The sequence below is a fragment of the Equus asinus genome, chromosome 18, assembly GCF_041296235.1.
Source record: "Equus asinus isolate D_3611 breed Donkey chromosome 18, EquAss-T2T_v2, whole genome shotgun sequence".
NCBI lineage: Eukaryota > Metazoa > Chordata > Mammalia > Perissodactyla > Equidae > Equus > Equus asinus.
In genome coordinates this window covers 24,044,950-24,071,868 of record NC_091807.1, presented here as the reverse complement: position 1 = coordinate 24,071,868, position 26,919 = coordinate 24,044,950, and the positions used below count along the sequence as shown (strand labels likewise).

The following is a 26,919-nucleotide window of genomic DNA, read 5'->3' as shown; positions in this document are numbered from 1 at the left end:
CTAAAGAAGGACCATCTGTGGAGAGGCCACATAGCCTTGCTACACAGCTTACTTGGGCATCGAGGATGTATTTTGGGATCATGTTTATGGCCATAGGGTCTCTGCAGAGGTTCAAGTCTAGCCTCATGCAGGATTGGGGAAGGGGTGAAGATTGATTTCTGTTCCCATCAGAATGGCCCAGATAGAATAGAATAGAATAGTACACTTCCAGAGAATATACACAGAATTGGGACATATCAAATAAGACCAAACCACCACCCCCAAGTTCTAAGATTGTTGCCTCAGAAGCTCACAGTTTGCAAACTGTACATGACTCATTGTGTGACTTTTGAATGGCATGTTCCACCTTAGCCCCAGAGTCGTCATATCCTGTCATAATGCCAAGGCTATCTTGTCTTTGGCCAGAATTGAACCATTGTTCTTAATCACACTGTTCTTGTTCTTCCAATTGTGCAATAGCAAGTATTAGTTCCCATTAATACATTCTCTTAACAGTAATGGAACTGATATTTTTATGAAACTGCCAAGCATTATTTAAAACAATTAAAAGCATTAAAAGATGTGGTGGTGCATTAAATTACATGTCACATCAGTGCCAGTAAAATCTATTAGATTGGCAAGTATGAGAAGCCACGTCTTTGGTATCCAGAAATGATCAGATAAAAAGAATGGCTTTTTCCCCTGAGCTATCATAGTGAGAAACCCTAAGACTGAAAAGAATTGATTTGCTCAGCAAACTAGCATTTAAAAAAAAAATTTACTAAGGACAGTAAAAAAATGCTCATTGTATATGTGCTTTGCTCTTTAACTATTTCCAAGAAGAGTAAGTAGATAGTTTAATTAAAGGGTCAGCAAAAATTTTCCATACGAGGCAAGATCGTCAATATTTTAGGTTTCACAGGCCATGTGGTCTCTGTTATAAGTATTCAGCTCATCATTTGTAGCATGAAAGCAGCCAAAGACAAGAGGTAAATGAATAGATACAGCTATGTTCCATCCAATAAAACATTTGTTTACAAAAAGAGACCAGTAAGCCATCCCTTGGTTTAAAAAGCTGTTACTTTTGAGCCCAGAATATGCTAGTGCTAAGCTTGTTATTTTGAGGGACACCAGCAAAGTAAACCAAATACCCTGCTTTCAGTCACTTGCCAGTTTTGTTGATGAGATGAGACGAGACCCAAGTATGTGATGGAATTAAACAATAATATAAAATGAAATATACAAGTGTGGGAAAAGATTGCTGTGAAGGGCCAGAGTAAAATGAAATTGGTTTTATCCTTAAGACCTCCATAGAGGTTAACAGTTACATCTGGCTTTTACGGCCAGAATTTCTATGAAAGTGGGCAATATTGAAGATTTTGACTTTTTGAACTCATCTGTTGATTGTTGAGCAACTGTGACAGGTCATCCCTTTATGATCCACCATTAGTGAAGTTGAGAGTAGCTTCCGACAAATTGACAAGAAACAATAACTGAAGGTTAAGACATTCTAGATGCCAGTTATTATTGCTGTTGCTTCACGTATGTTTTTTAGAATCAGACTTGAAGATGCTTTTAAATTTTGGTGCATTGTGCTATGTAGGATCTAGATATTAATAAAAATAACACCAGCATTTATTCTTTCACGCTCATTTCATGTATTTCACAAAATTCCCACATCAGTACGTGTCCATAAGACATAAAAAAGAAATGTAGCTTGACTAGAGTAAACACAGCATAGATTACATTTTTATTACCTTATGTCCGCACATCGCATTGATAGTCTGCCAACTGTGATTGCACTGACTATAAAATAAGTGTGATCAAGGACATGTCAGGGGAAAGTGTCTTTGTTCTTTTTTTTTTTAAAGAGTCTGATACCACATTTAAGGATCACAAACTTTATTTTCACAGTATAAATGGCTCCTCTAACTAGGACTCAGAGTGATAAATATTTGAGTTGAGAATCCATTAGGGATTTCAATTATTTTGGAATGAGAGAAATGGAGAGACTTTTTTTTTCCTTTTCTTAAAGTTAGGGTTGCAGTCTGCAAGCTCTGCCATGTTTTGAGATTAAATTTTCACATAAAATCTTTCTTTACAGGTTTGTATTTCACCTATATATAAATTATCCTCATTGCCACCTCTCATATAAATCATAGCCATTTCAAGTGACAGTATTACTAGCTCTGTAGAAAATAGCATTTTCAGAGGTAAGGCCATGACTTATATAGGTCTTAATTTACTTTCATCTTCTGTTGTCAATGCTATAGAGATAAATTGCCTTTCTGCTGATGAAAGGAGACTCACCAAGTGTTCTTGTTAGAATCTAACAGTATATCAACTAAATGCCATTCACGGGCCTCTATTTAGGGAACCACTCTGCCTCATGGCCTGGTGTAGATGGTCGCAGTTGTTACTGTTTGAAAGCGAGGTTATTCCTCCTCTTGCATCCTGAGCCCATTACGACTGTAAAATTAGTCACCCTAGAGATTGAGGAAACAAACAAATATCAAAATGATGGGAGCGGTTTTTCACGATGTGTCTCTTTTTGACTCCACATTCTTGCTGTCTTTAGTGTGAATATGAAATGCACTAGTATGCAGTGACTATACAGTCAGAATCAAAATGACTATTTGGTGCACATACAGTTAAATTAGCTGGTATCTCTGATACTGAGATCCTCCAAATGGGCAGGGAGAGTGATTTCTACCACATTCTGAAGATAATACCAGTTTTCACCTTGTTTTGAAGTAAATTCCCTAAAATTATGAAGTTTCCTCAGGGGAAATGCAAGAATGGAAATGTTGCTTTGGCCTCATGTCCCCAGTGATGGTGGTGTATGAGATGTTGGATCCAGCACCAGGATTTTTAATGAACAGAAAGCAAACCTGCTCCCCCAACCCCCAAAAATAGAGCTCTGGCAGGTACTAAGAGAGTAGATACCATGTGAAGAAGAAGTGCTCTGACAAGCATTGGTGCATCGTTATTAAAACCGAAATGAACCCTCACAGATATGTGAAAACAATGTCTCCCTTAGTATTTGGTCACCTATGGTTTAGGTAACAGAGTTTTGTGAGGAGAGAAAGAAGTGGGTCTGTGATCCTTCTCTTGCTGGGGTAGGGGTGGGTGTCATATGTGGGGACCTTCCACGAAAACCCTTCACCACCTCCCTGCTGTTTCTCCAAGCCACCCTCATCTTTATCTTTTACTCTTAAAATTGTCGCTTAACACACAGGGTGATCCTTTTAAAACACATCACTCACATTTTTCCCCTCCTCAAAACAACCCACAGTGGCTCCTCACAGTCCTTAGCCGGGCTTCCAGCCCCTTCTTGATCTGTCCCCCATTTTCTTTCTGCCTCTATTACTACTCTCTCCCTTGCCTCTTCAGCTCTGGCCACACTGACCTTGCTCGTTCTGGAATTTTCCAGGCTCATTCACCTCTTAGGGCCTTTGTACTAGTTTCTTCATCTTCTTGTCATGTTCTTACAGCAGATAACTGGGAAGTGGGGCTTCAGCTCTTTGTCTAAATGTCACCTTCTCAATTAGACCAGCCGGGCACCTACTTACTACTATAGGCTCTCTGCCCCCTTCCCCAGCAATCCTGTTTCTTCTTAACCCTGCTCTCTTTTTCTTTTTCTCCATAATACAAATCATGTTGTAACAAAGTGATTTATCATTGTGTTTTTGCATGTGTGTGGTGGTTATTTTTCTTGCTAGAATATAATTCCACGAGGACAGGGTCTTTGTTTTGCTCCTTGGTGTCTCCCATACGCCTCACGTGTACTAGGGGCCGTAATAGTTGTGTGGAATGGCTGAGTACAAGAATGAACACGCACACACAAGGCAGCAGGGTCTACATCCGAGCTGCTGTCTCAGCTTCTCACTTATCTCTGACCTCCCAGGGTTGCCAAAACAAAGAATGAGGCTTATATCGAAAGCATTAGTCATCCAGAATGCCAGGAAATTTTTGGAAGCGGAATGTTCACCTTGAGGCAGTAATGTGCTGTGAATTGAAACTGCTTTTCTGTTGACTTTCTCATTTGGTATTACATTTAGACACCCATTCTCAGTATTAAAAGGTGTACATCTCACTCGATTCTGCGAGCCTGTAAGGAGACTGAACTAAGAAAGTCAACATGAAGGTTATTTGAAAAGTGAAAAGCCCATAAATGTGATGGTGGGAGTACCGCTCATGATTTGGCAGCTTGAGGTCAAAACCTAGAGCTAAAGATGTTTAACCCTGAGTTTTAAGTCTAGTTTTCTGCAGAAAGGTGAATAAACCGAGGGAGCTTGCTTGCAGAAGGCATGAATGAGCATGTTGGACTGCAGCAGGGGCTGAAGGCAAAAAGATCATTCAAGTTCACGTTCTGTGGGCTCTTTCACCTGATCCCTCTTTCATGACCCTGCTTCTGCTGAACATCGGTTGGAGGTCATTTAACAAATAGCATTCAGGGCAAGGACAGCCGTTTGATAGAAAATAGGCTGAGAGACATCATAACAAAGCATATTTTTTGCCAAATTCATGTTGTTCATTAGCAAAACAAAACCCTTTCCAGTGCCCCGGACATGTTAATGAGTTAGCCCTTTACTGCTCTAAATATTAACTTCAGAGCCTCTTCGTGGTTTACCTAATCCTAAATTCAGACTCATTTGTGTGTGCCTGGGGATGTGAGAGTGACTATGTTAAATGATAGTATTTCCCCTCTATGCACTATATGGAATAGGGTAATTTTCTCTTCTCCCGCATGAAATGAGAGCACATGTGAAGTGCCTAGCACAGTAGATGCTCATGAATAGATGCTATTATTATTTGGCCAACTTGGAAATCTGAGCCCACATCACAGGACCTAAGGAACCTCAGAGGTGTCTCAACAGGATAAACTGCTTTGCAGTAGCTTAAAAACAAAGCAAAAATAAACCCTCCTAAAGCCAGTTTATTCCCACTTTCTAAGTGGTTAAAATGACCTGTGTTTTAAGTGACCTGTGACATACAGCTTCCTGTTCCTTTGTACCCTAGAACATACCTTGACATTCCTTGAGCCTCTTATTTCCCAAAAGGAGGCACCTTGAAAGGTAGGGACATAGGGCCCAGGTTTTCTCCCCCTGCCCACCATCCTCATTGTCATGTCTATGGCCTACCATAGACTTAATCACAAAATGGCAGCCAGTCTTGGTATGACGGTGTCTTTAGGATGTAGGAATATTAGAAAAATAGAAGCTGAGCTATCTGTACAAACTCCTCCTTAAAATATGCTCCCCTTCCTCCTCACCACCTGCAGGGAAGTGATAATGAAATACCAAACTCAATTTAAAATATCAAGAGGTACCATCATTCTCTCCGTGACTGGACAGTGATCTCGTTTGCTGGTTGGTATGACTACAGAAAAATGTCACTCACTCCTGAGAATTGAGATGGAGGGTTAGTATGAATGGCTAAAAAATTTTAATTAAAGATTAAAACAGAGACAGCTTCCCTTATCATCTTCAACTGGAGGAAGTACAGAGGTCACTAATAAGGATTTACTTGAAGAGAAGCTTTTCTTGGTTAAATGGGATAAATATGTAATGTAGTATTTGTATTTATTTCCATGTGCCTAAAAAAGAAGGTTTAATACTTGAAATATTCTTAGTCCTGTTAAACATACCTCACATGCTCATTTCTTTATTATTATTTTATTCTTAACATTGCAAAGCTACATTTCAGTTTAGGCCAGTGAGATTACAGTGACTCAGATTTTAGTGTTTATCTCTTTTAGCATAACATGATAGACAATACTTGAAAACCATAAGAGTTGGAGAAAACCATAAAATTTGCAATAAGAGTTGCATTAAAAGAGTTGCAATAAAATTTGCATAAGAGTTGAAGAACCCTCCTGCTTGTATAGTGACTTTTATAATTCCAGTTTTCCAGGGAGGTGGCCTGCCCTGGTTACGACACCTACAATCGGATGGCTATTTGTATCTATGAATATCACCCTCAACATTTATACATTTTCATTTGTTCGAAATGTAAAATATGGTTTGCCTAATTTTGTCATTCTGCCAGGTTATACTATGCCAGAAGAATTTTAACTTGTTCTCTTTTGAGCTGTACCAGTAAAGATGAAAAAATGATTAAAACCCTGGGAAGCAAATTTAAAATGCTAAATACCACTTCCGTTTCAAGTTGGGAAAATGATTCCGTTAAAAATACCTCCATAGTTATTTGCTTGAGTTTATGCAGAAAAAAAATTTACCTTTGATTTTTTTGTTTTTTCTACAGAAAGGATTTTAAATTGGAATTTATTGTTCAGTCTTAAAAATTAAGGGTTCGTTTTCAATTATTTCAGCCTTTTATGTGTGTTATACCAAAGATTTTCTTTAGAAATCCATATTTTCTTATAGGTGGTACTACATGGTCCTGTGTGTAGTTCATTTTCAGTGGATTTGAAATAAAAGGAGCTCATTTTTCCCGTGTTTAGCATAAGCGCTAGATTTGAATAGGATATAGTAAGCAAAGGAGTCAGCCTTGATGGTCTCATGGTTAAGATTCACACTGCAGCCCGGTTTCTTTCCCAGGCAGGGAACCACATCACCCTCTGTCAGTTGTCATACTGTGGTGGCTGCCAGTTGCTGTGATGCTGAAAGCTGTGCCATTGGGATTTCAAATACCAGCAGGGTCATCCATGGTGTACGGATTTCAGGGTCATCCATGGTGGACGGATTTCAGCAGAGCTTCCAAACTAAGATAGACTAGGAAGAAGAACCGGGCCAGCCTCTTCCAAAAAATGGACCCTGAAAACCCTACGAACAGCAGCAGAGCATTGTCTGATACAGTGCAGGAAAGTGAGAGGATGGCGCAAAAAGACCGGGCAGGTCCCACTCTGCTGTACACAGGGTCACCAGGAATTGGAATCAACTCCATGGCACTAACAACAAAAGAGGCAAAAGAGGAGGGAAGACTGCTAATATGCATGAAGTACCCTCTGGGCCACACTTTCTGGAGGGTGACTAACACGTAGTGTGGCATCTCGCTTTCTCCTCATTCCTAGTAGGTTGTCATGTTATCACCACCTGATAGGTGAAGAAACTGGAACTAGAAGAAACTAGAGTACTTAAGTTGCTTGCCCTGGGGCACAGCTAGTCTAAGAAAGACTAAGATCAAGATGTGATTCAAATCAAGTTCATCTAATTGCAAAGCTTGTGCTCTTTGCTTCCTTCTCCCTTTTGCTGCTGACATACACTCTCCCTTGTCCACTACACAGAAGATGGGAGCAGATGTTTTTTGATTTGCACGCCCTGTGCCAATCCCAGACCAACTGACTCAAAATCCCTTGAGGGTGGGAGAAGGGAGGGGCGGGCACACAAGCATGTTAAAAAAAATTCTAGGAATATGCCCTTCCTCCTTCCTTCCACTTGAAAGCAACATCTGGATAGACATCTAAACTGTTTGTTTTTTTTTAAATAATTATAAACTGTGATTGAAGTAAAAGGGAAGAAATCAGAATGAATGTTTCTCTTTAAAATTAAACATATTATTTAATTATGTAACAAAAAAGCCTTCCAGTTTTGGTTCAAATCTTGGAGCCTCTGGATAGGTAAGATTCCAGATGTTTTCTTGAAGCATGTGTAAAAGACATTTACATTAGAGTTTAGTTTCAAAATGACTTAGCCATAAATTCTTTTCATTCAAATCCTCTTTGGGATATTCTATCTCAAATACAATACTCAAATAATCCAATAAGATTATTGGAGAAGAATACTTAGGACATTGGTGATATTTGAATATTCTTTTGAATAAAACACTTAAATTGATTTGACCTGAGAATATAGTGAAAATACCTAATTTCATTTTTTTCGTTGCCCTGCTTTCTTCTTTAAATCAAAATCTGTTTTTCTATTCGTTTTTTTTTTTAATAAGCTCATAAATGCTCTGAATTCTCACAAGTCATTACTGATCTTTTGGAAAACTGCTTGTATAGACATTATAATTCACTCAGTTCATGAGTTTAACATTTTTGTTTTATAGTACAAGCTTCAATTTTGTGGGTATTTGTTTCCACATAATATAGCAATATATGTTGCAACTCAGTAATATTGCTCAGCAGTGTTAGGAGAATTCAAAATAGAAATCACTTTCTTTTTGACAGCTAGTATAATGACTGGTTGACTTGCCAAATCTGTGAAGGCAAAAAGGTCTCTTTGTGATTTCAAAAATGCATTTATTGACCTTTATGAGTCTTTTGGTAGTGTTTCAAAGACTTTCTCACAAAAGATGGCTTTGTAATCAGCTATTTAAAATGTATAATGTAGGATTTACCTTTATTCTGAGGTGCAGTTATTCTGCAATAAACTAATTTTGAGATTTCTTAGGTTTCTGCATGAATCTTAAGGTTTGATATTGGTGATACCATCATTTTCTTTCAAGATTACAAAAATTAATCTAGCAAAGTATAGGGATTTGGAGCAACATGTCTGTTTTAAACACCACTGTTTTTGCTCTATGCATGCTTGTTTCACAGAGAATTTGAAGTACAATACTATAATCGCAAAATGGACTGTTTTCAAGATTTTCCTTCACCCTGCACTTGAAAGGGGTGAAATATATATCCTTACTGTGCTGTGAAATGTCTCGTGGTGTTCTCTTAAACAGCATTAACATCTTGTATGTGCTTCTTTCCTAAATTCTTTGTTCTGGAATAAACAGAAAAATATGGCTTTCTTTGAAATGACTGGGTATTCTGTTTCTCTTCTCAAACCTCCTTCCTTTCTACTTTATAGTTCCTACAACAGCAGCCAGCACGCCTGACGCCGTTGACAAGTACCTCGAGACCCCTGGAGATGAGAACGAACATGCCCATTTCCAGAAAGCCAAGGAGAGGCTGGAGGCCAAGCACCGTGAGAGGATGTCCCAGGTAAGTGTGGTTCTTCCATCCTTCAGCCCTACAATATTGGAAAATCTGGACTTGTCTCTGCCTTCGGGACTCCCAGGGGCCTGTTGGCTAATGAATGTCTATGGGTGGGTGAGGATCTTTAATTTTATCCAGATGTTTAAAGACATAATGTTTTAATTTTAAATGTTTGCTGTAAGGGTACCAATTTGGGGTTTTCTGCATCCTCCTTGAGCATGCCACCTAGGAAAAATCCGAGTACAGTAAGTATAGTAGGATTTTGTCAACACAAATTAAATTATGTGTACAACATTCTCAGTGGTTGTATTACTCTGTGTATAGGGTAGTCTTGTAACCAGGATGTTGTAAATTAAAATTCCTTAAAATGTTCTTTAGTAGTGATGAATATGTGTGTATTAAATACCAAATTATTCTAACTTTGAACCTAACATGTCTACGCAGCTAATTCATAGGAACTTAAAAAGCAAAGTGAACCACAATGATCATTTCATCAATTCCCATAAATGATAGATAATGCAATAGCAGTTCAAGAGATCGGCTTCACACCCCAGAACAAAGCCATATAAATAACACAGACTCGGCACTTGGAACCCAAGCCTTTCTTGCTCCTAGTACAATACTCTTTTCACTTTGTTATGCTGCAAACCTTGTTTTTATAAAGCCAGTTCTTTGTGAAACAAGTTGAACAATAACTTGTGTCCAAAACATGGCTAATTTATATATAATACTATCAACGACAATTTAAGCTATGCCTTCTACCAGGTGCTGGATGTTGTATTAGAGTTAGATAATACCGAGAATTTTAGCCATTTTTCAGATTCTTCATTCATTCATTCAGTCATTCGTTCAGGAAGTATGTATCTAGTGCGTATTTGCCAGTCACTGTTCCAACTTGCAGTCTATGCACTTGAGGATGAACGTGAAAAAACAATAGGAAAAGTCAGATTTAAAGAAACATAAGTGAGTGAATGAAGAAAGCTTTCAAGTTAAAGTCAACCATTCTTTTTTGGCGTTAATATTCTGTGAAAATATCAGAAGGTGTGATTAATTTGTGTCATATTTAGCATAAAAATACTTAAAGGTTCTCATGATAAACATTAAACACAACTCATGAAATAGTCTGCCATGTATTTTTTAAGATCGTAAGCCTTTAGTAGATTGCGTTAATCATATCTTTTTATTTTCTGAAGACTTGACATCTGGGGCCTTACTAGCCCTGGAGAGACTGCTCCTCCAGGGTTAGCCGGTTACTAGAGGTAGCAAATGAATGGCCTGCGAACACACCTTTCCTTTACAAACCCACCAATCCAAAACCCATACTCCCCAACTATCTCCTTTATCAGGCTCTTACATTCTGGGCCACTATCTACCTGCCCTACTCACCTCAAACCAGATACTAGACAACTCAAGACAGCCCTTCTACCCCAAAGCGCACCAAAATTATTCAAACTAGCCAGTCCTAAGCCTGCTTACTCTGCCTCGCTCGTTCCTTCCTGCAAAAACCACAATAAAGACTCCTGTCCATTTTCCCCTCACTCCCACTGCCTCTTGACCAATTCTGGTGCTTACCCTTGTGTCCCCCTGTCCCTCACATGGCATGACCTGCTACCTCCTCTTGGGGAATCTAACAAACTGTCTTTTCAAAAGTAGTCCGCTCCTGATCCCTTGGCCTCAGCATACCTGAATAATAATAGAACCAATATTTTAAAATGTAGGACTATGAATGTATCTAGAAACATACAACACAATTACTTTTTTGTTTTGTTTTGTTTTAAAGATGAGTAACCACAGTACTTGAATCTACTTGGAAATAAGAACATTAAGGGCAGGGGCCGGCCCCATGGCCGAGTGGTTAAGTTCGTGCGCTCTGCTTTGGCGGCCCAGGCTTTCACCAGTTCAGATCCTGGGTGTGGACATGGCACCACTCATCGAGCCCTGCTGGGGTGGTGTCCCACAAGCCACAACTAGGAGGACTCACAACTAAGAATATACAGCTGTGTACCAAGGGTCTTTGGGGAGAAAAAGGAAAAATTTTTTTTAAAAATATTTAAAAAAAAAAAGAACCTTAAGGGGGAAAAACCTTTCATAATACTTTGGCTCTGGAATATAATGTGCAGTTCTAATTTCTGTCCATGATGAAAACTTAAAAGAAAGTTGAACTAGAAATCTCATAGAATAGTTGAGGTTTCACCTAAAAGCCACTTCTTTTGAAAAATGGGACATGTCATGAGGAAAGACACAAGCTGGTAAATAATCGTGGTTAAGAAAGCATAGGATGACTATGAGTCCTACTTATTGCCCCTGCAATGATGTCTTTTAAACTTAAATCCTATCTCAGTACTTGTTTCTGAAGCTTTCAGAGTCATCTCACTGCTCTCAAAATCCATTTGTGGGACAACGAAGTCCAAAAAAAGAATAATAGCAAAAATAAACACAATGCTTAGCTTGGCATTTACAGTGCCTACTCTCATACTCCAACCACATATTCCATGACTCCAGTCCTCTTGCTTCCTCTCCCACCTCAGCTGCTACCATCATCATATCGGCAACATTAAACTGCTGTTCTTGTTCAACCACCCCACTCAGCATACGCTGAACTCATCTTGGACTTCTGTTTGCTCTCTGCATTGACTTCTGGAAAGATCTTACCAGTCTTCTTCACGTTGGCAATCTCACCCATCCCTTATACCTCACAGTTCTCAGAATGGGACAGACGGTCATTGCTCTTTTCATTTATCTCAAATATTTGTTCCTCAGCTTTATTAGTGATTTTTTGATATATGTCTTATCTCTCCACCTGGATTTTAAACTTAGTCTTTCTAAAATAGTCTTTCTAGTCCAAAATAGTCTTTCTAAAATAGTCTTTCTTTCTTTTTAATACAAATTCAGAATGTTTTTTCCAGTATATTTTGGTCATTTTGATCCTGAGGATACTGATTTCAGGGGCTGGCCTGGTGGCGCAGCAGTTAAGTTTGTACATTCTGCTTCAGCGGCCCAGGGTTCGTCAGTTGGAATCCCAGGTGCGGACATGGCACCGCTTGGCAAGCAATGCTGTGGTAGGCGTCCCACATATAAAGTGGAGGAAGATGGGCACTGATGTTAGCTCAGGGCCAGTCTTCCTCAGCAAAAACAGGAGGATTGGCAGCAGATGTTAGCTCAGGGCTAATCTTCCTCAAAAAATAAAAGAATACTCATTTCAAATACTCCACCATTCAAATATTATAGATCTCTCCTAGAATAATAACGTTCTTTTAGCACATCTATTTATCTCATGACTTAGTTCATATAAGTTTTGATAGATTTTCTCATTTTTTAGTCATTAGCTATATCTGAGATGACTTAAGAGATGTTGTCCTGGAACAGAGAATGTTGTCTGCTAGATTCCCGTGGTTATAGGAAAGTGAAATGCCTGAGATCAACATTTATCTTCATCATCTTTGGTGCTGAATTCTGGAGACTACTTGACTTTGAACTTGCCTGCCTCTTAAATCTCTATGTATTAGTTGTCATTTTCTCTGCGTGAAACAGCCAAGTCTTTGAAGACCCATAAATCTAGATGATACTGATACTTTTGTGCATGCAGTGGAAAATTGCTTTACAAAAATATACGGAGCAGCTGCAAAGTCCAGATCCTGAGAATTTTTAATTAAAAAGCTGTAGTCTTTTAAATTGATTTTTAGTATAGTTTTTGTTATTTCTTTTTTTTACAAATACAGAGGATTTCAGGGGTTTTTTTTCTGTATTTTAGGGTTTTTTGTTATTGAGGCTCGTGAGTACTCTAATAGATTTCTGTTATGTTATGATAGTATCTAGCAACTATTAGAATCTAAACAGTCTATAAATGCTTATATTATTACATATTGATAATAATTATGTAATATATCTATAATTATACATAACTTATTTGTATATTATATATTTAAATATATATATAAATACAATATATATGAATTTAGAAGTTTTAACATATCCTTAAAATGAAGTTCTTCAAAATGAAAGTTGACCTTTCTCTAGATTGACTATTTTTAGTATAAGCATCAGCATCTTAGGAACAGCCCTTTTTCCTGTCACCAAATATAAATACTTAGTTCACTTGTTGGATCTGCCAATTTTTAGTGGGAAATTGGGCCATAGGAGGCAAAAGTATGGTCTTTAGAGCCACAAAAATCTTGGTTTATATCCTTCTTTCTCTGTTTTTTCCCTTCATGACCTTGAGCAGGTATCTTAACCTGGTCCATAAAATGCAGTTGGCCATGGCTGATCTCACAGGCTGTGGTGACAAATCAATTAAATGAGACAGATTTTATAAAGCACTTAATACAGGGTCTGGTATTACCTGGTCTGGTATTGCACGTCAGCGGTAATGTTATCTGTTATCAGTGTACCTCAGTGGAAGCCATCATTCAGAGAGAGATGTTGAGCCTCTTTCACTAAGTGGGCCTAGAGTGGTGGTACAGGTGAATTGTTTAACTTGTGAGGGTATAGGATATTAAATTTCTCCGAAAATCAAAATTTTAATTTCATTTCTATAGGAATGCCTATTTTCAATCCGTTAGTTAAATACATCTCCATCATTATTCCGTGGGTTCCCCTGCTCACACCTGAAAGTTCAGGTTCTGAATACACAAAGGGAGAATATAAAAATTTAAATATAAGACAAGAAATCAGTTTTTCACATTCCAATTAAGACATTTAACTTCTCTTTCAGTCCAATTTTGAGATTCTTTGTCTGAAGAAGTCATAGGAGAGTACTGCCACTCTGAACATTCTCGAAGCAGGAAATTGAAATATTTGTATTGCAAGACTTATGTCATCTATAAAGCAAAAGTAGTCTTCAATAGCTCCTCCCCCACAGATGCCATTTGTTAACTGTTGGAGACCCCAAAGCATCTTGGGCAATATTTTTCTTTTCTTCTGTATTTTGTTCTTGTTCATAGCAACAGGGCATTTTCCCCGATTTTGCTGTGAACTTTTTAGGTTATTTCTTACATTCTCTTCAAATATAGTAGAAAATTCATTCCATCTTATTTTCCCCATAATTTCGTGAAAACAGCGTGGGGAAGCTTGTCTTGTATCTTATACTATGAATTAATGCTAATAGACAATAAAGTGTCTAATTAAAAACCCACATGGCAATTTGATGTGGTATTTTCTCATAGAACTTCTCTGTCAATAGTGCTTTATTCCAAGCCTCTTTTTCTTTATGTGATCATGAAGAATGTCAGAAAAATCAATTCCTTCGGGATAAATAACAGGCTCTTAGAGTACAGAAATCAAGTTCTCTCATGTTTTGGAAATCCACAAGGTATGCAAGTCCACATCTGTCAATGCACCGATATTTTGCTTCCTTGATCTTTCTGTTCTTTATTTTACCTAGCTCAGGTATGAGCTGCACTTAAAAAATAAAAGCACCTTGACAGCAAATTGTACACTTGAAAAGGAAAAGGCAGCCATAGGTAGTAAGAATGTAAAATCGTTTTCTTCCAACAACAGGCACAGCTGCAGACTTTTCCTCTTGCATTCGGATCAGTGCATGAACTTATCTCAAGGAAATCCTCGGTGGACATCAAAGATGAGAAGAGGAAGCTCTATTTTACTACAAAACAGATTAGCCTGGTTACTAAATTAGCATTACTTGCCAAGAATACTTTTTGCTACATTCAAAACATTATAATGTATACTTTCTTGGGATTTCTAGAGGGATTTAGGATATTCTTTGCTATTCATGATGTGGGTTGGCCAGCAAAAGGCCCTGATTACCTGTGAGTTCTTTAATGGGATGGATCCTAGCATTTCTGACAACAGAAGTCTTCTTTTCCTTTCTCCATTATGTACTTATTTTTGGCACTGTGCTTATGGCATGTGTACACAGGCATAAAATGTTATATATGCTTTTTCTCTCATACTATTTGAAAAATAGACAGTTTGAAATTTTATAACTTGCTTTCCCAAAAAACTAAAACCAGTGTGTTGAATTTAGTGTTGGAAAACCTGGTTCAGGAAATATATGCCTTTTACAAATCGTTGACATTTGTGCACATTAAATAAAATGACTTTCAGCCATTTCTCAGGAAAAGAAAAAAGACCAACTTCATTTCACAGGGCCAGATTCCTGCAATAAACATGAACATTTATGTTTAACATACTACTACGACAGATTGTTTGCATCTTAGTGAGAAGTCAAATATTATTGAGATAGGATGGAACATGATAACTTTGAATGTTTAAAATGTCAAATATAGAAAAAAACCATAAAATATCTTATTAAATCTACATTTTAAAAAAGAACTGGTGATTTTAGATTCAAGTGTTTTTTCATTTTGTAGGTCATGAGAGAATGGGAAGAGGCGGAACGTCAAGCAAAGAACTTGCCTAAAGCTGATAAGAAAGCAGTTATCCAGGTAAAACCCGTTCTCCACCAAGCAGCATGAGCCAGCAGCGCCTGTTTATTGAGTGTCTACAAGTTTTCCATCTGCTGGATTGTTCATATTCCCATCCGCTTGCACTGTTGCTACTCATTGTCTAGTAATTGAATTGCTTAAACCTTGCGTTGTATCTGCTCCCAATTAACTCAAGTAATAATTCATTTCCATAAAATTCATATTGTTACTTGCAGTTTACTTTTTATCAATAATATATATTTTTCATTGCCATAATCTTCTGCTACTCCTTTCCTTTGCAAAAATTGCATGATAATTAGAATTTTTGACTGGAACTCCTCTCAAAATTGCCTTAAGTAAAGCGCCAGGTTATAATGGTCATTTAGTTAAAGTAGTTAGAGTAAGAGAGGAGTTTTTTTTAAATATGCAATGTAATTTAGAGTGTCAAGAATACATAAATTTATCCTGCATTGTGGTTAGTCAAATCAGTCTCCAGCAACCATATAAAAGAATGATTTGCAATGAGAAATTAGGATTATGGGTGGAATGCAGGAAAGAGAGGTAACCCATAAAACATGCTGAATTAGTCAAAATGTTGAAATGACCATGAAACTTTTTAATAAAACAGCCTATCATCTAATTTAAAAGACTTGAATTTACTGCCTCACCCTACTTGTTCAGTTCCCAATTGACACGTGCCTGTATCTGTGTTGTCAGCATTTCCAGGAAAAAGTAGAATCTCTGGAACAGGAAGCGGCCAACGAGAGACAGCAGTTGGTAGAGACGCACATGGCCAGAGTGGAAGCCATGCTCAACGACCGCCGCCGCCTGGCTCTGGAGAACTACATCACCGCTCTGCAGGCTGTTCCCCCTCGGGTAGGTCTTGCCTCACTGCTCGCTTCAGAGCACAGCACAGACAGTAGGGGTAGGGGCATTGGAGACTGAAGGCCATGAGAAAGAAATCTGGAGAAATGCTGTGAGCACCGTTATTCACAGGTTCGACCTCCTTCCATTCCCCTTGCAGGTTAAAGGGTCACTGGCAGCTGCCTCCACAGGGTCATCCCAGCACGACACATACTCCTACTTCTCCACAGAGGAGTTGGACGGGCGTACAGGGACTTACAGTGCAAGACCTAACTTGATTTGATGCTCCTGAGGTGCTGACAATTCATGACATAGTTGAAGTCATGGCACCACAAAAGCTGGAAGGACTTTAGACATAACCTAGCTCAGCCCCCTCATCGTGTAAGTGATGTAACTGAGGTCAAGAAAAGTTGAGATTTTGCTGAGTTACAAGGCTTTTTAGTGGACCCACGGGAACTAGAAGTCAGATTTCCTGCTCAGAGCAGTGGCTAGTATTCTCTGTGGGGAATGACATGACGTCAGCAATGAGGAGGCTTCTGTGTGGTTTTTAATGATTAATGCCCAGAAAGGCTTACCAAGCACTGCAGGAATAAGTTTCCTCAGAGGCTTCCTGGGAGAGTTTACTGTGGACGTAGGGAATGTTCAGAGTATGAGTGTGGACATTGTCTACTTGTTCTATCCATTATTGAGCAAGGGATATTGAAATCCCTGATGGTAATTGTGGATTGGTCTATTTCTCATGTGATGCTATCAGGTTTTGTGTATTTTGAGGCTCTGTTTTTTGGTGCATAAACATTCAAGGTGGTTATGTCCTCTTGGACCCCCTTATCATTATGAAATGGCCTTCTTTGTCCCTGGTAATATGCTTTGCTCTGAAATCTACTTTGTCTAATATTAATAAAGCTACTCCAACTTTCTTTTGATTAATGTTAGCATAGGGTAGCATATTTCATCTTCGTACTTTGTTTAACTGATTTGTGTTTATATTTGAAGTGTGTTTCTTATAGGCAGATGTAGTTGGATCTTGCTTTTTAATTGGGAAGACTGTATATTTAATGAAATTATTGATAGGGTATGTCTAAATCTATCATCTTGCTGTTTGTTTTCTTTATTCCATCTGTTCCTTGTTCCCTGTTTCCTCTTTTGCTATCTTTTGGACTAATTGAATATTTTTATGATTCTGTTTTATCATCTTTGTTGGCTTTTTAGCTATACGTCTTAATTTTGTTATTTTGGTGGTTGCTTTAGGGTTTATAGAAAACATTTTTAACTTTTCACAATGTTACTCTACCAGTACAAGTGATATTATACCGTTTCACATATATTACAAGAACCTTACGGTAGAGTTCTTCCATTTCTCCTCTTCCAGTTTTTGGGCTGTTGCTGTCATACTTCCCTACTGCATTATTGTTATTTTTCCTTAAAGAGTCAGTTATCTTTTAAAGAGTTTTAAATAACAGGAAAACTATCTTATTTATTCACCCATGTAGTTACTATTTCCAGTATTCTTCTTTCCTAGTGTAGATCCATTTGGAATCATTTTCCTTCTACCCAAAGGACTTCCTTTAAAACTTCTTTTAATGCATGTAGATTGGTGAAGGGTTCTTTTGCTTGGTATGTCTGAAAATTTCACCTTTGCTTTTGAAAGACATTTACGCTGGGTATAGAATTCTAGGATGAAGTTTTTTTGTTTTACTACTTTAAAGATGATTCTCCATTGTCTTATTTGCATTGTTTCTAACAAGAATACTGATATCATCCTTTCCTTTATGTCTCTGTAAATAACCTATCTTTTTTTAACTGACTGCTTTTAAGATTTTCTCTTTATCACTCTTTTCTGAGCAATTTGATTATGATGAACCATGGTGTACTTCAGCCTGCTGTTAATCCCATTTGGCTATTTTTCATCTCATACATTGTAGTTTTCACATCTAGAAGTTCAGTGTGGGTTTCTGTTTGTTTTTTCAATATTTTCCATATCTTTACATAGCTTTTTGAACCTTTGGAATGCGTTATAGTTACTTTTAATATCCTTGGTTGCTACTTCTGACATCTGTATCACCTTTAGGTTGATTTTGATTGATTTTTCTTCATTATGTGTGGTATTTTCCTGCATCACTTCATGCCTAGTAGTTTTTTATTGGATTTAAGACATTGTGAATTTTACCTTGTTGAATGCTGCATGTTTTTATACACCTATAAATATCCTTGAGCTTTGTTCTGGAATGTAGTTAAATTAGTTGGAAACAGTATGATCCTTTTGGGTTTTGCTTTTGAGAATTGTCAGGTGAGATCAGAGCAGTTATCAATCTCTGGCTAGTTATTCCCCGCTACTGAGGGAAGACCCTTCTGAAGTAATCTACCACAAAATGTTATTTTCCTGCCAGGATGAAGGGAACAGGTCCTGTTCCTGACCCTTTGTGAACACCAGACACTGTTACCTCTAATACTTTTGGACGTATTTTTCCCCTGGCCTTCGTCAATTTCTTTCCCATGCATGTGCTGATATTATCACTCAGCTGCATTCTCAAGGGGTACCATCTGCAAATATCTGGGCTCTCTCTGAGCCACTCCCCCACCTCAAGTACTCTATCCTACAAACTGTTGCCACCTTGGTCTCTTCAGACTCTCATTCCACATCCTCAACTCTGGGAGTCCACCAGGCTCTAACTGGTTGTCCCCACCTCGAGCCACAGCACAGAAGCTCAAGGCAGTAAGCTTGGGTAATCATAGAGCTCACCATATTGATTTCCCATTTCTCGGGGATCCCTGTCCTTCACCTGATGTCTGATATCTTGTGGAAACATTGTTTTATATATTTTGTCCATTTTCTTGTTTTGTTTTAGGCAGCGGATAAATCTGATTACTGTTACTTGAATCTTAGCTAGAAGTGACAGACTATGTGTACATTATCTAACTAAACCAAAAGCTGCCCACTTACGCTGATTCTCCTCACCATTTTGATTTTTCTTTCTATGTTAAAGTTATAGCACAGAAAGCTGTGAGAAACTGTAAAAGAGCTTCTGGTACTTTTCCAGATAGTGAGATAGTCTTGACCCTGTTCTACCAGTGACGTCACTGAGATTGGGTGGCTGGTCCAGGGTAACACTGCTAGTAAGGGACAGGATGGAGCTGTGACTCACAGTTGACCACTGTAGTGCCTTCTTGCTTGACCATACTTCCTCTCTGAACAAAAAGCTTTTGAAAAAGAATATTCACATTAGCATTTTAATTTTCTATTCAGAGAAAAATGTCTGTCTTACCACTGTTCAGTAAAATTTTGTTTATATCTCTTTGAGAAAAAAATTCCTTAGTTCCTCTCTTTTTCTACAGGATTTGCCTTTCAGGGTGTGGCCATTTGGATCATTTTGCCAGAGCAGGGCAGGGTGGTGGGTGTTGAGGCCAGACTCTTAATAGCTGACATTTAGTGAAGGGTTCAAGTTGGAAGTCCAATCTCTGATGTAAGATCTTTGCTAAATGGTCATTGGAAGAGCTAAAAATAAGATGAGGACTGAATGGAGTCTTTACCAATTGCACATTTCAGATCTTTTGGTTTAGTCCCATCAGCCATGACAGGAAAGACAGTGACAAGAAGAAGGTTTGCCAAAGCTTCATGTATTATCAAAGGGACAATTTCAGAGTGCTCATAACCTTGCTTATTCTGGGCCTGTTGATCACTTCCTATAGAATTAGACAACATATTTATTTGAAATAAAAATTTAAACCTTGGTTAGAGACAACTATTTTACTGTCCAAAAAGGTCAGATTGTTGTTGATTGATCCAAGCATTCCTGTTGAATTCTTACCTAGAAATGCATAAAACCTCTCCTATGTAATAAAAACTGGGCCTAGATAGTCACAGGCCTGCAGTCTTGTCATTACCTGCTGTTTTTATTAAGTTAACATCTTTGAGAATTTTATTTAAATTTTCACGTATAGCTTAATATGACATTTAGCTCTGCACCTTGGAAAATGTGAGAAAATCCTAAATCCCTTCTTGAGGACTTTTATATATTGCTTTTGAAAGACATAAATCAAGAGCTTGCCAGTTATTATCTGAGAAAGGTCTTACTTGTGCTGGAGCCATAAATAAATATTTCTGAGATCTCCCTCATACATAAACACACTGCCTGGAAAATATGAAATATTCAGTAAATGTTAGTTGCCTGTAAGGAATGAATTAGTCAAAGTGTTTTTTCTATAAATTCTGTAGCTGATATCATGTCCAGAATAATTAACCCCTTACCCCAGACCAAATTCTACCATCCAGTCCCAGACATCCCAAACATGGGACTCTAAAACAACATGGACTATTTTCACAGTCTCTTTGAAGCTCAGATTTAATCCATGCTTTTATCTATGTTTTTGAACCCAAGTTTGGAAGTATCACGAGATGATGTTTTTGTGCAGCTAGAACTCCTTGCTCCACTGTGAATTTCATTTGTCACTCCTCATGTCTATGTGTGCTTTCTGTTCTGAATTTCCTTTTTAATTAATTACATGCCTACTGCCTGATATACTGAATGGCCAAACTGAAAGTACATTGTTTGACTCATAGTTAGAGCTATATACCTATTTGGTTTAAATAAATATTTCAACTATTATAATAGTTAAAACAGCTTTACTTTCTCCAGGAATAAAAATAAAATAGTTATGTCTTTGTGCTCAAGATAAACTCTTACTCTCTTGAGGGCGGGTGACTCTTCTAAGGACCAGCCCCTTCGACTTTTTCACTTCCCTGAAAGTTTCCTTGGAAAATCAAGGCTTTTTATTTTTTCCCAGAAAAGTTAAAAATTTCTTTCCAGAGTTACATCACATGTGGTTAACTTCCATCACCCTTGGAGCCTCTGGCCACCAAACTTTACTATTTAAAGCTAAACTTGTCGTTTATCAACCAGCTCTCCATAGTCGCATCCTTGTAGTTTCTTACTTTATCTGAGTTCATATCCAGGCAACTCATGGCCTCATGAAATTTGAGCTAAATACTATCAGAGCCTCTTGTAATTGTCAGGGTTCTACTTCATAGATAGGGAAACGATCTATGCGATATGCCTGGCTAGTCAACATTCTTTGTAATCTGAAGAGAAAAAATAGACTTAAGTAGAATCCTGTACAGTTAAACCAAAGTCTAGATAGGAATTTTCTGTTTAAAATCAACTTTCCATTGTTGGCTTAGGTCTGGAAAAGCTTAAGAGCTCCTAATTAGTAAGAATTGAAATGTTTTAAAGATGAGAGAGAAATAACCAAAATTTTCTTTGTAATTCTAAGATTTTTGGTGTCTTTACAAATACTTAATCTAAATCTTCTATTATACAACATCGTATTTTCCTGACTTCAGCAACTTTTAAGCATTTTCTAAGTGGCAATGAGCATAAAGGAACATTTTCATGTGTATCCATCTGTCTGTGTGCCATTAGTGTTGTTTGGCTTTTTCCAATGTCTTATGATTATATCCACTTGATCCACACTAAAATTAATTTCATGCTTATATCTACTGCTTCACACTCAGACTCTCTACATCTAACTGAGCAAAAATAATTTTGGCAGTTTCTTTAGTACCAGCACCCTTTCCTTTCTCATTTCTGAATAGTTCAGCCCAATGTTAAATTTTGCTGAGATTCCTGACAACTTCTTCATGGACTTCTTTGGTGGAATATTAACATCATGATTTGTGAGCTTATCATTAAGGAACATGATTGTTCCTACGCTGAGATTTTGGTGGCTTCTCTTTGGTGAGTTCTAGTAGGTATTTGGTGAATTCTAGCAGCAAGGCAATAAATGTTCAATAAGAAGCATCAATCATTGGAGAAAAAGAAAACAGCAATTATTGGATGTTCAGTGGCAGGCAAACTAGTGATGGCCTGAGGAGATGCCAACTAAATCAGTCTTCAGCCAATGTGAATGCTGGTGTAACTATGTTTTCCAAAGCAAAACAAAATTGAGGTGCTAAACTTGGCTATTTTAGTTTTTATATGATATTGCTAACTGCCCTTTTCCCTACAACCCATCATTTTCTACTAATCACTTTTGGGCGCAAAAGAAATATGAAGCATTTATGGAATGTATGTAGCTAGCATATATCTCTGAGTTAAATACATCTACATGTTAATATAATGGATGGTAAGTAAGTTAAAAATTATTTGTGATATGTGAAGGCATTAAGAGAGATGAATACTAAGATGTTTAAGACATTCTACCCTCAAGTTTTGAATATAATCAAAATTCTGTAACGCTGATCACAGTGTACTTAAAAGTTAAACACTGCTAGGTTGAAAATCATCAATGAGAAATATAAATAATTATCCTACACCTATGTATTTATTATTCACTCATCATTCATTTATTTTTAGTTGAGACTTGTATAAGTTAGTGAGTGAAGGGAACTCATTAACTTGAAAGCTTTTAAGGACAGACCCAGTAACAAAAGAGAATTTGCATTTATTGAACAAAATCCTATAACCTATGCTAAGTGGTTTGCATGCTATTTCGGTAAAGCCTCTCAGTACTTCCTCCTTACCTTGCTTTGAATCTTTACCAAGTTCAATAGACAGATCTCGCTAGAGACGAGCAGGAAGTATGTAACCAGAGACACTAGTGTTCTCTGTTTTAATTGAATTAAGTTAAATGGAAAGTTAAGAAGTAGGTAGGAAAGGCATTAGCTTGAAAGCTGTCCTGTGCCTCTGAGACCATACTAATCACTGAGATTCCCTCTACAGCAGAGGCCCACCAAGTTACCGCCTTCCAAGTTGAAATAACTCTTCATAGGATGCTGTCAAAACATATGACACCAGCATGTCCTGTTTCATTTCAGCAAAGATTGCATGGACATATTCATATGTTGATCTCTCTTTTCATTTCATCCTTGAAAGTGAAAGCCCATTATGAAAGTATAAATATTTAGTTTTTGTAGGCAGATGCATAGCACATGATTTAACAATCCAGTGGTGACTTACCTGTCCAACGTTACAGATATCTGCCCTATAGAACACAGGGCAGCAAAGGATCTTCTCCCTAGAAACATGTACACACGCACACAGGATTACTCGTGGGTTTCAAGGAGTTCACTCAATTTGTGAAGCTCATCCCTGGGTCAGTTTAAAGATCCTAGGTTATACATGTATTTTTATAAGCTTTACCTTGAGTTTCCTTATGTTGATGTTTCTAAAAGGTCAAGGCATCGTCATTAGGTAGCGTATGAAGAGAGGGTGAAATTAAAAGAAATGTCAATGTACGTATCTTTGAACATGGTAACCAGTTAGAGGACTTGTGAAGCAAAAATGCCAAAATTCAAGTATGAATATGCAAAATTAAAGCATATTGTTATAAGTCTCTTTTAAAAAGTCAAGAATATGTCACAATTGGCATTTGTCGGATGATCAAACAATTTGACCCATCTTTCCAAAGATGTGTGGTGTTTGAAAACATCTTTTGTTTACGATTTCTTCTGCAGTTCTGTAGGCTTTGCCTTCTGGGTTGCATTAATAATCCTGTTCATCGTTAAGAGCTTCAGCATGTTTTGCTGGTTGACTAAACAAGAATTGAAGGCACCCACATCCGAACAATTTCTGGGCCTTCTTTGGTGTCAGATCGGCTGAACTAAGCTCTGTATCCAGTGTATGCTAAAGTTGGTCCAAAAGCATAAATCATGGGGTTTGAGTCAGGTCCTAAATTTCAGTTCTGTATGCTGTCTTCACTAGTTTATAGCTGTGGTCTATGAAACTGAAGGAAAAATATTTCTTCTACTCTCGGTATTCTGACACCAAATATGGGGAGGGTTTCCCTCACATTAAATAATTCTGACACTAACTACCCATAGTTAGGGTAGACCCCACAGGTTATAGGCTCAGTCCTACAAGACTGCCCCCCACTTCAGAAGCCCATCACAAGTCCCAGATTTTCATCTCTACTTCTGACTCACCAGCTGTAAATTGTGGTTTCCCAGGACCCCCTTTTGGGGTTTGATAATTTATTAGAATGAAACTCACAGAACTCAGATAGGTGCTTTACTTAACCATTAGCAATTGATTATAAAGGTTAAAATTCAGGAACAGCCATATGGAAGAGATGCATAGAGCAGGGTGTGGGGTGAAGGGTGTGGAGCTTGCTTGCCCTCTCTGGATATGTCACACTCCTGGCACCTCAGTGTGTTCACAGGACAAGCAAGCTCTCCAAACCTCATTGTTTAGCATTTTTATGGAGGTTCTGTTAGGTAGGCATGACCAGTTAAGTCATTGCCCGTTGGTAATTGAACCCAATCTCCAGCCCATCTCTCCGCTCTGGAGGTTGGAGAATGGGGCTGAAAGTTCCAACCCTCTAGTCACATGGTTGGTTCCTATAGTGACCAGTCCTGCTCATCCAAGAGTCACCTTCTGAGCATACAGAAAGACACTGGTCCCTCCAAGGGGTCTTAGAAGCTCTTGTGTCAGGAAGCAGGGATGAAGACCAAATATAACAAAAGATGCTCCTGTCACCCCAATCACTCACAAAATTACAAGAGTTTTAGGAGCTTTATGTCACGAACTAGGGAAGGAGCTCAAATATATTTCTTATTATGTCACAGTAACCAAAATAAATTATTTCTGAGAACTAGAGATATATCCCAGAAAAAATCATGAAACCTACCAGATTTGACAACAGGTCACTTATTTGTGAGTGACAAGATTAAAGCCACCCTTACTTTCTATATTTTATAGTAGAGTATAAACCACTGTCCTTAATGCCCAGGTTTGCTGTTTGTATAACCTGTAGCTTGGGCCAAGTGAGTTAATTAGAAGGATTCTTCCTCCTCTGTCTGCAGTTTGAGGTTTCTTGTTCTAGTCTTTTACAATGAACATTCTTCTAGCTTTTGTTAGCCACAATTAGAGAAACAAAAGGAGTAATTGAAGGTTTAGATGAGATTGTGAGGTAGAAAGGACACCTTCCTCCCTATGAGAGAAAGATTATTAGGATAGCATATGTGGAAGCTTTGGTCCCATGTCCCTGTTAGGAAGTCATCTGCTTCCTAGTGGAGGAGAGAGGGGATGGGGGATAAATTTAGATTTGCCTCCATGCTGCTGTGTTCTGTTACAACACAAAGCTGGAGCCAAGTAGTAATCTGGATATGCTAGGAAGGAATGGAGAGGCAGCTACATCATCAAACCTTGAGAAACACTGAATGGGGGCAGGCACAAGAATCTACTGTCATTTTCTCTGTTGCTCCCTCAAGACTTCTAGGTTCAAATTGGCATAGAATCGTCCTTTGCCTTCATACTCATTTTGAACTACAAAAATTATTTGTGTGCTCTTCTAAAGAAAGGAATGTGGATGAATTTTGCAGTGGACTTTAAAAATTAGCTCAACTCCTAGCTTTAAAGATGAACACAGCTGGATCCAAAGCTTCCCATGGAAGATTCCCGAATGTCAATTTTTTTTTCAGATTTTTCCTGCAGCAGTAAGGGAGCGTGTGAAATGCTGGGGCCAACATGGAAAATAAACTCAACCGAGACCATCTCAAGCAGAAAGGGGTTTAACTCTCTTAAGCGTGTTTTTTAAATCTGCACACAGGGATTTTTGTACATTCTGCATCTGAATGCTCAAGATTTCCTGAAATCTAACGTGTGGAACTGTGAAAATAATGGCCATGAACCTATTTGTGAAAACAGAGAGAATTGCTTTTTCTTGATAGGTGATTAACTTCCCCAGTCACAGGGTTGGAAACCACAAGGGTGCAATTTAATGCTCCAGGAAAGGGTTTTCTGAATAAGTCCCTTGTGACCTGGAGAGGTTCGGGTGCTCCCCATAAAACGACTCATTTACTTCCTTCTTCTTGGCAGGGTTATGCCCAGGGCTTTTAACAGCTCTTGACAGATCATTCCCTCCCATCAGGAAGTGGTTTAAGGCACAAGTGTCTATTATGATAAGTTGCCAGATTTCTAGATGGAGCATAAAGCTATGGAGTGGGACAATACAGCTGAATAGTCAAGTTTTAAGATACCTCTCACGTGAACTGGGGAATAAAAAGCTACACATTCAGACGTGATTGGCATTGAGTCAGTCAAACATGTGTGATTGATCCTAAGTCCAGGGACACCAAATTTATGAGACTGCATGAAAGAGCCGAGTAAAAAGGCAATACATATGAAAAGTGGGGAAATTAATTTTTTTTAAATTACTTTCTAAGGGAAAGGCCATGAAATTTACTTCAAATTTACCTACATTAACCTGACAGCAAAACCCAAACCATGGCACCTTTTGAAATTAGTTAAATGAATCTTCTTATTGATGCTAGTTTGAACATGCTGTAGAGTCTATTAAAAATTTTCTAAAGGTATTTCCCATTAAAACAGCTCCCTAAAGGATCCAAGCCGTCTGGATGAATAGATCAAGTGGAGTTGTAAAATCAGTATATTTCAGGAAAATTGGGAATGCATCTCTTCTTAGTAGAGAGATGGTTATTTTCAACTCAGATCCCGTGAAGGATATATTGTACTGCTGGAACTACTTCTTAAATTATATTCAGCTCTAGGTTATTCATTAATTTAATTAACAAACATTGTTTAGCAACCAAATTGTGCCAGGAACTGTGTCAGCAGCTAGAGGTATGTTATACTCTTTTCCAAGAGGGGAAAATGGTTAATCTTCCAAAATGTAAGTCTTCTATTTTCTGGTTAAGTCTAAACCATTTTAGAAATACCTACTCTTAATCCTTTAAGAACGTTCTCTTGGAAATGATTTTATATAATACAGCCTGATTGTGAAGTGAATTGAGTGCAAATTGAAAACTGCCACGTCCAATGCAAATAGATACTTTGTAATTACAGG

The 26,919-nt window shown here is 37.9% G+C and overlaps 1 protein-coding gene across 6 annotated transcripts in view; it reads left to right on the top strand.

Annotated features, from left to right (window-relative positions):
• APP (amyloid beta precursor protein) overlaps positions 1-26,919 on the top strand; it is a 253,740-nt gene that overhangs the window by 161,946 nt on the left and 64,875 nt on the right. For all 6 annotated transcript variants that reach the window (XM_014859018.3, XM_014859014.3, XM_014859016.3 and 3 more), the window contains 3 exons: positions 8,745-8,878; positions 15,202-15,276; positions 15,973-16,131. In XM_014859018.3, coding sequence (XP_014714504.3) covers positions 8,745-8,878; positions 15,202-15,276; positions 15,973-16,131 — 368 coding nt within the window. The remainder of the gene's footprint in view (positions 1-8,744; positions 8,879-15,201; positions 15,277-15,972; positions 16,132-26,919) is intronic.